Source organism: Eucyclogobius newberryi, unplaced genomic scaffold, assembly GCF_026437365.1.
Source record: "Eucyclogobius newberryi isolate DKJ021-1_F unplaced genomic scaffold, fEucNew1.0.hap1 SCAF_6, whole genome shotgun sequence".
Taxonomy (NCBI): domain Eukaryota; kingdom Metazoa; phylum Chordata; class Actinopteri; order Gobiiformes; family Gobiidae; genus Eucyclogobius; species Eucyclogobius newberryi.
The window spans coordinates 41134566-41147040 of NW_027316278.1; the positions used below are offsets into that span (position 1 = coordinate 41134566).

The 12475-nt window shown below is 47.9% G+C and overlaps 1 protein-coding gene across 1 annotated transcript in view; it reads right to left on the reverse strand.

Moving 5' to 3' along the window:
- The window catches only part of rusc2 (RUN and SH3 domain containing 2), a 39050-nt gene extending 26797 nt beyond the window's left edge, over window positions 1–12253 (reverse strand). Inside the window, exons 1-3 of the mRNA XM_072432737.1 lie at window positions 12138–12253; window positions 4315–5744; window positions 2942–3314 (exon numbers count right to left, since the gene is read on the reverse strand). Of these exons, the coding sequence (XP_072288838.1) occupies window positions 2942–3314; window positions 4315–5637 (1696 nt within the window). The 5' untranslated portion in view covers window positions 5638–5744; window positions 12138–12253. The remainder of the gene's footprint in view (window positions 1–2941; window positions 3315–4314; window positions 5745–12137) is intronic.
- Window positions 12254–12475: the final 222 nt, after the last annotated feature.

Here is a 12475-nt window from a genome sequence, read left to right on the forward strand (position 1 = left end):
GTGGCTAACCCTGACACTAACCTTAACCCTGACCCTAACCTTAACCCTAACCTTAACCCTGACCCTAACCTTAACCCTAACCCTGACCCTAACCCTGACCCTAACCTTAACCCTGACCCTAACCTTAACCCTGACCCTAACCTTAACCCTAACCTTAACCCTAACCTTAACCCTAACCCTGACCCTAACCCTGACCCTAACCTTAACCCTGACCCTAACCTTAACCCTAACCTTAACCCTGACCCTAACCTTAACCCTAACCTTAACCCTGACCCTAACCTTAACCCTAACCTTAACCCTAACCTTAACCCTGACCCTAACCTTAACCCTGACCTTAACCCTAACCTTAACCCTGACCCTAACCTTAACCCTGACCTTAACCCTGACCCTAACCTTAACCCTGACCCTAACCTTAACCCTAACCTTAACCCTGACCCTAACCTTAACCCTAACCTTAACCCTGACCCTAACCTTAACCCTAACCTTAACCCTAACCTTAACCCTGACCCTAACCCTGACCCTAACCTTAACCCTAACCTTAACCCTGACCCTAACCTTAACCCTAACCTTAACCCTGACCCTAACCTTAACCCTGACCTTAACCCTGACCCTAACCTTAACCCTGACCCTAACCTTAACCCTGACCCTAACCTTGACCCTAACCTTAACCCTAACCTTAACCCTGACCCTAACATTAACCCTAACCTTAACCCTAACCTTAACCCTGACCCTAACCCTAACCTTAACCCTAACCTTAACCCTGACCCTAACCTTAACCCTGACCTTAACCCTGACCTTAACCCTAACCCTGACCCTAACCTTAACCCTAACCTTAACCCTGACCTTAACCCTGACCCTAACCTTAACCCTGACCCTAACCTTAACCCTAACCTTAACCCAGCGCGGTCTAAAATGTGGCGGTCAAATAGTGCAGCAGTTTCAGGCTCTGTAGACACTCTCAAAATAAAAACCTGTTTGATATTGAAAATAAAAATAATACTTAAATATAGCCGCAAGCGGCAATGATCGGCCCTCGCCACGCCGCCGCCACACCGCTGCCACGCCGCAAGAGGAGGGGGCGCTAACGCGCCCCAATTGTCCTTTTATTACGCCTACTGCTGAATCTGTGACGCTGTCACATCTTCTCCCCTTTGTTTTACCATCAAAAAGCTATTTTATTTTGAATTCTTGGCAAAATGTGCGGCTTTGCCGCACAGACACCGTGACTCTTTGAATAAAAATGTGGATAACTTTTGATGGTCCTGAAGATGAGTCTCACCAAATTTCAGGTTAATAGGGCTGACGCCCTGGGAGGAGTTTGTGAAAGTCTAAAGTGTAAACATGTTCTGGCGATTTCCCCATTGGAATAACATGAAAGGTTTCGGTCATCGTTACGGCAACGCCATAACAATTATGACATGGGTCTCATTGACTTTTTTGATGGGGATTCTAAAATTGAGTTGTGTGTCAAATTTCATATAATTTCGCAAAACTAAACATTTAACCTCCATATAAAATCTGTAGGGGGCGCTGTGGCGCCAAATGAATTTATTTCACTTCAAGTAGGTTTAGGGCAAAGAGTTTAACAACTGATTCTAATTTGACGCAATTCGGACTTTATCTGCGCAAACGGCAGAAATTTTAAATATGGGAGATTTCTGAAATTCTAGCTACAGTTTGCGGCTTCGCCGCACAGAGACCGTGAGAGGTATCAATGTAATTTGGATAACTTTTGATGTCCCACTCCTCAGTAGCATTTTCACCAAATTTCAGCTTTTTAGGGCCAACGCCCTGGGAGGAGTTCGTAAAAGTACGACGTTTGGAAAAACTCCGAAGTCATGTTCAGCCATTTTTGAAGCAATATGGCCGACATTTGGTTGGGCGGACGGCGTTGCCGTAATAATATTTTTTACTTCTCTTGTCACCATCTACCTCTGCGCCAAATTTCATGATTCTACGATCAGATTTTTTTTGGGTCATTTCCCATCTCTCAATGCATTTTTGGTACATTTGGGGGCGCTGACGCGCCAATTTTTTTTTAGAAAAGGGAAATAGCCAGAATGTAGAGAGGCACGATTTTTAGAGGTGTGCAAATTTTTGTGACTTTTCGTCAATGTTCACTGGGTGAAAAATAGGGGGGTTGGTCCCGAGAAGAAGAAAGAAGAATATTCCGATGCGAAAACAATGTTTCCCATTTTTCAAATATCATAAACTATACATTTTCGGAAAGCGCTCGCGCTTTCCTACCTCATGGTGTGGGTCCCTGGTCCTGACGGGTACTTTCGTTAATTTTGAGTGGGCTCCGCCCATTTTGTGTTTTTGGCCCTCTATACAGTAATAATGTTCAATTTTTGCATTACATGCTTATATGCACGGAACATGCAAGAGATGGGGAACGTATTCGTGAGCTACTTAGCGCAAATGAGTGCTTTATATGGGGATGACGACCGCTTCGCGGTTGTCATCTCAATGTAAAGTGCTCGTTTAGTGCGCACTTTTGCACGGGCTTCGCCCGTTTACAACGGTAATGTTCCATTTTCCTACTACTAATTAGTATGCACGGGGCGTGCGTGAATGAAGGAGTGCGTTAGTGAGTGTTTGGAAGTGGGCGAGCGCTTCGCGCTCGATTTCGTGCGCACTACGTGCGCACTTTCGCAGCCGTGCTTCGCACGGCCTTACGAGATTAATAGGCCTCTCGCCAGCTTGTGGCGCTCGGGCCTAATTATAGAATAATTTAAATCTATAGATGATCTTTGGGCTTTGTCGAATATTAAAGTAACTCGTGAGCAAAATGTGTGGGCGCCTCTGGCCTGGATATAAACATGTGACCCTGTGCATGCTGCTGCAGCCAATCACTGTCATCCCATTACTTATAGATAGAACATTATATATTATTATTATATCTGACGAGTGAAAACAAAGTGACATGAGGGCGGAGTACCTTGGGCGTGGGTCCGTGCCAGAGGCCCCTGGGTGTGGCCCTGGAGGGGGCAGGACTCGGCAGAGGAGGCTGAGGCAGGGCAGGGCTCTGCTGTAGGTTTGGAAGGCGACTGAAGCAAAGCTCCGGCTCCGGCGCGGCGCTTGCTGCGTGCGATCTCTGCAAAAGATGTGACCCTGGGGGGCGGAGTCTGTGCCGGTACCCCGCCCTCGCTTAGCCTCACCGGGCAGCTCAGCATCCGCTCCAGAGCACCCAGCTGTGGGCACTGGCACACGTCCAGGCTGCGGTCATAACTGCGAGAGCGCGGCCGGTCCTGTCCTGCCCTCGGACGGGCCACGTTCACATAGAGCTGGCCCTGCACACCAGCGCCACCTGCCTCCACCTCAGCGCTCTGCAGGGACAAAAGGGCACAACATGTAGCATATAGAGGTGAGACCGGGACCTGACATTCAGCTGTCCTGGGGCCTCAAATATGTCATACATTTTGTTGTAAAATCTGAAGTAGTGCACGTGTAATCTGGATTTGAGATGAATGAATCCACATAACCTGAACATGGCCCAGAATAATAGGCTTTTACTCTAGACACTGGGGTCCATATCCAGAGTGAGTGGTTCCCAGTGGAGCCTCTGGGGTCTGGGTGGGTCATTTCTGTGCCAAACCTCAACAGTTCAAATTTGCATCGTCCGCGTGGATCATCCAATCACAGCCCTTGAGGTCCACAGCACCTCGGGGCAAAATGACTTTTGGATGTAGGAGCACGTACACAGACGCATTAAGTTTCACGTTTGTTTCCTCTGCATACGACACGTGTAGCAAAGGCCGGCACAGCGCGTGCTTTTAATTCACATTTACGTGTTTGCCTGACGGAGGAGGACTTCAGACTCTGTAGACGCTGGAGTTTAACCACATTTACTGTGAGATCACGCTCCAAGCACCAGGACTATGGCCACGTTTGGATGATATTAGCAGTGTCTTAGCTTCACGCAGACCCTGCAGTGACTGGATTCTTTATGAAGCACATCCTGCAGACGTGTGTATGTTCAGCTCTTCTGTTCACGGTGACACGGAGCTTTGAGGACTAAAGTTAAAAGATACTGTTTGTTCAGAGTGTTTGTGGTTTGTGTTGTGTTTGCTCATTGACTAAAGCCAAGGAACCAGGAGTTAGCACCGAAAACTTCTTTTAGTTCCAGTACTATTTGGATCTTTTCGGTCCACGGGGCCCAGCCTGCTCTCAAGGGCCTCTCTGAGAAGCCCCTATTGTTATTGTAAAGTCAGATGATGAATTCTCAAAGTGAAGTGGCAGGTATGCACTTACCTGCTCCTCCTCCTGCTGCTGCTCCTCCTCCTGCTGCTGCTCCTCCTCCTGCTGCTCCGCCTCCTGCTGCTCCTCCTCCTCCTGCTCCACCCCCTCCTGCTCCTCCCACTCCTGCTGCTCCTCCTCCAGCCCCACAGGCTGCTGTCTGAACAGGTAGTAGTGGCTGGGCTGGTTGGGCGTGGGGCTCCCGCGGCTCTGTTCATCCGAGCTGTTGGTGCTGGAGGGGGCGGGGCTGGGGGATGACTGGGACAGGTCACATGTCACCAGTTTATAATAGTTCTGGGTGGCCACCACAAGCCGTGCCTGGCTCTCCAAACACGGGGCCCGGCTCTGCACACAAGGGGCCAGCTCCGAGGGACCCGATGGGGGGCATGAGTTATAGTTGGCGTCCAGGTCAAACGCCTGGTGCTCCGCGGAGCAGGAGGACGAGGTGGACAGGAGCGGCTCTCGCAGCAGAGGGAAAAGCTGTGGCCGTGTGGGCTCTGTGGGAGAGCAGTGGAGGTCCAGGTAAAAGGCCGCGCTGTCGTCTGGGTCGTCCGGGAGCCTGTTCTGGTTACTGTCCCCGCACCACTGCGGCTGCTCAGGGATGGCATTGTTCAGTTTGCTGTAGATGGCGCTGAAGTTGACCAGGACCCCGTCTGAGCTGTTGCAGGAGGAGTCGCTGCCGTAGGCTTGGCCCTCGCACACGAGCCGACAGCATGAGCGCTCCGAGTCCCGCCCCGACATCATGTGGTCCTCATCCTCCTCATCATCGGCCCAGTCCTGCTCTCCACAGTCCATGGACACGTTTGAGTCGCTGCTGTGTGGGCGCTGTGGCTCCAGGTCTAGGGGCGAGAGCAGGGGCCCTCCGGAGCTGTGCAGGTGGAAGGGCTCACAGGGAAAGCCGTGGAAGTCTGTGGTGTCTCCGTGCAGGTCAAAGGAACAGTCTTCCTGGTAGCCGCTCAGCCCGTCGCACTCGTCCTCCTCGCCATCAGGCCTACAGAGGAAGGGGTTGTGGCGCAGCGTGTGGCGCTGTCGGTTCTTCACTCTGGGCAGAGTATGAGCTGTGATCTGCTCCTCAGAGTTACTGGAGGTAAAGGAGGACGAGTCACTGGTCGTGCTGTCTCCTCTGGTACTTTTCCGCTCAGCGTTATGGTGGGAGGCCCAGGTTCCTCTGGTGGTCTGGAACAGGCTGTGGTAGAGCAGGGCTTCTCCATGGAGAAGGTCTCTCTCAGGGAGCGAGGTGGTGCGGCTCAGGCCTAGGTTCTCAGCAGTCATGAAGGCACTGTCCCCCAGAAGGGAGCCTGCACAGCCCCTCTTGTGGCCCCCTGACACCTGACAGTGCATCAGAGGGATGTGGTGGACTATGAGGGTCTCACCAGACAGCTTCAGAGGGCTGTCCATGGTCCAGCACACTGAAGAGAGTGGGCTGGAGAGCTTCACACAGACAGGAGCCTTGGAATATGGATGTGGTCCTGGAAGTCCACCACAGGGTCCATGGTCCAGTTCATCTACAGAGACATGTAATGATTAGTATGCAAAGGCAAGGCCAGTATATTTGTAGAGCACATTTCAAACACAAGGCATTTCAAAGTGCTTCACACAACAGGAAAAATGCATTCGAATCACAAAATGACAGACCACATACAGAGACACTCTGTCCCATATGTATTTGACATTGCAGCATGACAGGCGTCTCCGGGATGGACACGTCACTTTTAGATTGATTCTTTCCCATATCAACGCACTATCTGCCTCTGCACACGTCTGTGCTGAGCGTGTGCATCTTTTATTACAACTCTCTGGTCGACGCCTCCTCCTTATGGGTGGAGCTTTTGGATCTTTTACGATGGACCACGTCTCGTCTGCCCCGCCCTAGATTTAGCTTTCACTAAACTAATTGTCCCAGACAAAACTCGACCAAAGCTTTTAGTGTTAAACCTGGACTTTCCAGCGGCCTTAGTGCCGACTGACCATCTAACTAGGGACGTCCCGATCAGGGTTTTTTGGCCCCGATCCTATCTGATTTTGAGTATCTGCCGATACCGAGTCCCGATCCGATACTTTCATAACACATTAAATAAATGCACGAATGCAACATAAACAGGTTGTCCCCAGTTTTTATTTTATTTCTTATAACTTTAAAATAATAGTGCAACATTTTAATTAAATAAAAATAGCAGCTCAACTTAAAATACCCAGCAGCATTTAAACAAATGAGTGCAACAGTGTCATAAAGTAAGACATAATGTGCTTTTCAGAACTCTTAATCCTCTTCTGGCTTAAATAATAAAATGTATGTTTTTCTTGATAAAATCCGTCTGAATGTCGAGTTGAGAGTGAGTCAGGGGCGAGTGTTCTGATCCTCGCGGTTGCCACGGTGATTATCACACCGCATCAGCCCACACTCCGCCCCCCCGTGTCTGTGCTCCGCCCAAACCACACCCCTGTGTCTGTGCTCCAGAATGGTGATGACGCCCTCGCTCAAACCGCACGTGGTCTCACCCATGGCTTTCTCATATAAGCAGCGTTTGTTGCGCAAAATTACATGGTCCTGTTGCTTGTCGATGCCCAAGTTATTGAGCATTTTGTCCTTAATCTGTGTGACGCTCTGCTGTGACATGCAGGGCGCACGGCGCAAAACAAAACTAAAGTTTACTGCTGTAAAGTGTGGGCTTTACGGCAGTAAAATGTCGTGATCCATTCATGCGTCATACGGAGGTGAGAGACTAATAATGAGCTTGAAATGTAAAGCGCTGGTCAAACTAATAAGAGTAAAATTATATCCGATCACTGATCGGGACGTAACGTCCGATTTCGATCGAGTCTGAAACCACGTGATCTGGCCCGATTTCTGATCACGTGATCAGATCAGGACATCCCTAAATCTAACCAGCGAGTGTTCTAACCCACTCCCCAGGCTCCTGCTCTGCTGCTGCGCTTGGACACCGGCACAATGGGCTATGGTGTCCAGCAGAAGTATTTATGTGTTCAATTTTATGTTCAAAACAACAATAACTACAAGTTTAGGACTAATTCAATGAAGGGTGCACAGATATATCGGCCCAGTATCGGTAACAGCCAATACTCACATTGTTGACTATTGGGTAGTCATTTATTTCAATTTTTTAAAAGTATAACTAATAAAGAAACAAATGTTTCAAAAATCAACCCAAGCTTTTCCCATAACATGATAATGGATCATCCATATTGGTGCACCACTAATTTATATCATTTGCTTGTTATCTCTCTTTGTCTTGTTCTGTGATAAGTTTGTGTTCTTTTTCCAACAAAGGAATAATCAAATAAAACAACAATAAGTGCTCTGTTCTTCTGTTCTTCTGGATGATTCCACAGCCAGAGTCACAGGGGCAGCACTGGCCCTCGCACACAGATCTGACCATCGGCTCTGCAACGCTCAAGCCCTGGTGTGAATAACATTATTCACACCAAAGCCTCAAAAACGCCAAATGCCTCAAAAGCCTCAAAAAAGCGTCAAAAGCATCCAGTTTACATTCAAAATCTATGTAAACGCGCGTCTTGGGCATCCTGCGTTTTGAGCGTTGGACGCAACGCGTCGGGGGCGTTTGAGCGTTGAACGCTCCAGAGCGTCCAGAACGTCCAGAGTGTCCAGAGTGTCCAGAGCGTCCAGAGCGTCCAGAGCGTCCAGAGTGTCCAGAGTGTCCAGAACGTCCAGAACGTCCAGAGCGTCCAGAGCGTCCAGAGCGTCCAGAGCGTCCAGAGCGTCCAGAACGTCCAGAGCGTCCAGAGCGTCCAGAGCGTCCAGAGCGTCAGACGCAGAAAAGTTGAACAAAGCTCAACTTTTCTGTGGCAGACGCGGCGCAGCAGCCAATCAGAGATGACGCTCCAGTGACGTGCTGCACGACCTGGAAGAAGACCCAAAACAAACCCCCAACGATAAAAATAAATTCTCTTTGAGCAAATAATGATATTGACTAAACTCTGAAGTATCTGAGGGTCCCAGACGGGCCCTGGGGCCCATCGCCTTCGTTTATGGACTTCTCCACCTGTTCCTCCGTCGCACAGAAACAACTCCTCCACTGCACATGTGCTGGATGCCTCAGCCTTCAAATGCACAGCCGTCCAACTCTGACATCGGGCGTGAATTTGACTCGGTCTAAACGCCCGTTCAGAGATCACGCTCATGTAATAACAGTCCTGTAATATAGGGTTGTAGGCCTTTAGTTGATCAATTGATCGATATTGTTTTAGTCGACCAAAATTAGAATCCTTTTTTTTAATACTTTGCTGTGTAAATATTACAGTGCAGTTTTAGTCTTGTGCAGTTGGGTCAGATCATCTTCTAACTAAGTAGCCTAAAGTGAGGTTGTGAGACTGGGGGGTTCACCATCAGCCCCCCCGCCCCCCCTGTGATTTACGCCTCTGATTCCACAACACCGGATCTGTTCAACTGATGATAATACAGCAGTCACATTATTCCTGACGCCCGTAATCCTTCTGCTTGTGTCAGTGACAGGGCTGAGAGCTCCAAAGAAAAGAGGTTCTACACAGGCCCAAGGATCAATGCAGTGTTGACTTGTTGGTCACAAGGACATTGGACATTTGAAAATCGGGCTGCAACGATTACACGAGTAAATCGAGTATTTCGATAACAAAAAAGCCCTGATCATTATTCTATTGCCTCGATGATTCATTTAATTGTCATGTATAATTAAAAACAGGAGAATCTGTGGCGCTTTAGTTCCGCTTAAAACGAGCACAAGAGCGAGAGCGGCGTGTTTTAGACTCACCAGTGCGAGCGGGAAGAGCACGGTGCAGACACCCTGCAGCTCACCACACCGTGAGGACAAAACATGTACCGATTCCTCCAAAGAATCAATAGATTACTCAATGACTCAAATAATGGAAAGCTGCAGGCCGATTTGGAAAGGATGATTTTAATTGATTTTGGTCTAAAATGGCCTTAAATTACTTCCTGGTGTTTTTGACGGGCCCTTCATACGTGTGTGTTGAACATTGGACATTTGACACAAATAAATCTACTTTAGAGCATATTTTAGCGGCAAGACATTTTCCTCCATTTCCATTTAAACCAGCGGAGTTCCCGCTGGCACGGAAGTGTCATCACAACGACAGAGTCGATCATGTGGGAAAAGAGGGCGGAATAAGGTCAATAACAACAACTGCTTCATTCAATTTTGGTGAAAAACAATCTACAAATGGCTTTACCAACATTGCCAATCTAGACTAAAACCAGGTTTGAACAAGAAGCAAACCGGGACTACCCCCTATCCCCGCCCCTGTTTTCTATAGGGAAACGTCACATTGAAGAGGCGGGGCTTATCAGATCTGACTTTTGAACAGGAAGTTAAAGGACTCTAAATTATTAAGCCGTTTTAAATCAATATCACAATGTAAAACGTGAATCTACTTATGTGGTAATGTGATGCCAGTGCCTCACGTTACGAAAGCCTTCATACATCTCCTTTAAATGCCTTCATACGTCTCCTTTAAATGCCTTCATACGTCTCCTTTAAACCCCTTAATACGTCTCCTTTAACCTGTTACCATCCACCTATTTTCGCCCTGTGCACAATGGTTGGACCCAAATGGCATTGCTTATTAAAAGAGGATGTTATGTTCCACATGCAAGTGTGATGCATCATTAGAAAGCTTAGGCCTTCTAGTTTCTGCAGATGTGCACATGTCACACTGTCAGGGCTTCAGAACTTACACTACAGAGGCCCAAACATAAACAAAACATCCTTTTTTAGTCTCGCCTGAATATTGTCAATTTGTAATGGCCCTGAGCATGACATACTTCATTGTGTTTATGCTGTTCACTGTACATGCTGTTTATCTTGTTGACAACAACTGTGTAAAGTTTCAGATCTCTAGGAACAGGCATTTTGGTGCTTTGACCTTTTTGTATCAAAAAGTATATTCGGAACAAGTGATCCAAATATGTGCCAACCGTGCCAAACTGTTTTATTACAATTTTAGCTCCTCTATGATCATAAAACATACATTTTGATGTTTTGTAGGCCACTAATAGCAATTATAAATGCTAAAAAAAAAATTGAAAATGTGTAAATATGAGTTTACCCATGAATTTCCCATATAGAAGTTAAAAAAAAAAAAAATTATAATATTTTTTTTTTTTTTTTTTTATTGGTATAATAATACATATATCTAACAAAATGCACGTCCAAAAGGCTAATAAAATCAGAAAACTTTATGCGCAAAATCCTGCCGAGAAATCTGGCTCTTTACAGCCTTCCCGGAGCCTTACGCACGAGAATACAGAAGATTCTGTGTCAATAAGGCCTTTGTCCCGCCTCTCTTTCTAAAGTTATTTTCATTGGCTAGAATAACATGTCAATCAAACTCAGCTACGTCATTCACACGCGGCGCTATTTAGATGTAAACAGACTAATCCATGTGCGTCGCAAGCGGCGCATTTTTTTTTGCGGAGGCTGTAGCAAACAAACCCGTGGACAGAAAAATTGGTGGATGGTCTCATTCTGTAGGAAACAGTCTGAAGAAAAGAAGGATACCCAACATTATTTTATAGGTCAAACAGGTCATTTGTTATGGACGGAGAAATGCGCCGGACAAGCGCATTCTCGTCCGGCGAGAAACGAAGAAAAGTTTGTTTACTTGACAATATCTGGAAATCGGAAAACTTCAGGAAAAATACAAGTGGATATTGTTTTTCAATGATTCCTTACGGACAGACTGAGCACAAGGATGAACAGAATTAAAGCCGTTTCGTCCGTCATAAACACAAACAGGACATGCGTTTGTAAAAGTTGAGACTTTCTCACAAACTATTGGCAATTGCTTCTTGGGGCAAATTATTCAATTTAAATCAATGACATATTCGTTTTGTTGAGAAAATAAGCTTTAAAATGATGTATGGCTTGCTGGTATTGACCACGGAAATAAAAGTGATGATGTAAGAGAATATTTGAGATATAGAAAATGCTCGCCGGCGGACAGGTGGGTGGTAACAGGTTAAACCCCTTCATACGTCTCCTTTAAACACACTGAGCGTGACGCTGCAAGAAATCTCTGACTGTGGCTCTGTGGCTCTGTGGCATGTCCAGTGTTTCCTGCAGCTGATTTTACTTGATGTTTACGATCTTCTGGCTCAGCGATTACGTCGTTATCACCGCAATTAAATCAGCTTTTATTTAGAGCAACTTCGGAAGTCACAGCGCGGTCGTGTGCTCCAGCTTAACCTTTGCGCCACCACAACAACAAAGACCGAAGAAGAACACAACTGCCTCAAGAGCAGCAGCGGGCACTGAGACACAGAGACACAGAGACACAGAGACACAGAGACACAGAGACACTGAGACACTGAGACACAGAGACACAGAGACACTGTGTCTCTGTGTCTCTGTGTCTCTGTGTCTCAGAGACACAGAGACACTGAGACACAGAGACACAGAGACACAGAGACACAGAGACACAGAGACACTGTGTCTCTGTGTCTCTGTGTCTCTGTGTCTCTGTGTCTCAGAGACACAGAGACACAGAGACACTGAGACACTGAGACACTGAGACACTGAGACACTGTCACATATCTCCGGGCGCGTGCTCGGGCGGTGACGGTGATGTAACGATCTCAGCTCTAACGGTTTGTGCGTTACGGGCGACACGTCGGGACAAATGCCCGTGGGGAGCTCGTGCGGGGCCCGGGAGCTCGTGCGGGGCCCGGGAGCTCGTGCGGGGCCCGGGAGCTCGTGCGGTCCTGTGAATAGATCCATGGGTTCTGGGCGGACGCTCCGGGAAACGGGCCCGCTCCGCTCTGCGTTTCGCAGCATCTCCCGCGCCGCGCGGGGCCGTCCTCCTCCTGCACGAGGCTAAACACGTTCAAACACGTTCAAACACGTCTGCCGCGCGGTCACACTCACCTTGTCCCGGCGGCGCGACGCTCTCTCCGGTTTATTACATGAGAACAGTGCGTGTTTGTTTGTCCGCGCGGTGAACGGACGTGTCCGCCATCGAGCCTGTGTCTGCGGGAACTGCGCGGGGAGGGCGGGGCTGAGGGGACACGTCATCCTGAGGTCACTGAGGGCCCCGCCCTGGATCTGCACCGTGAGACCCTCTGACCCGGGGTGGGCCCTCTGACCCGGGGTGGGCCCTCTGAACATAACGTAAAACATAAAACTATAAAAAAATATAAGAAATAAATAGCTTTATAAAGCCTACGCTGTTTTGAAGCAATTATCGATCAATTAAAAAATAATAC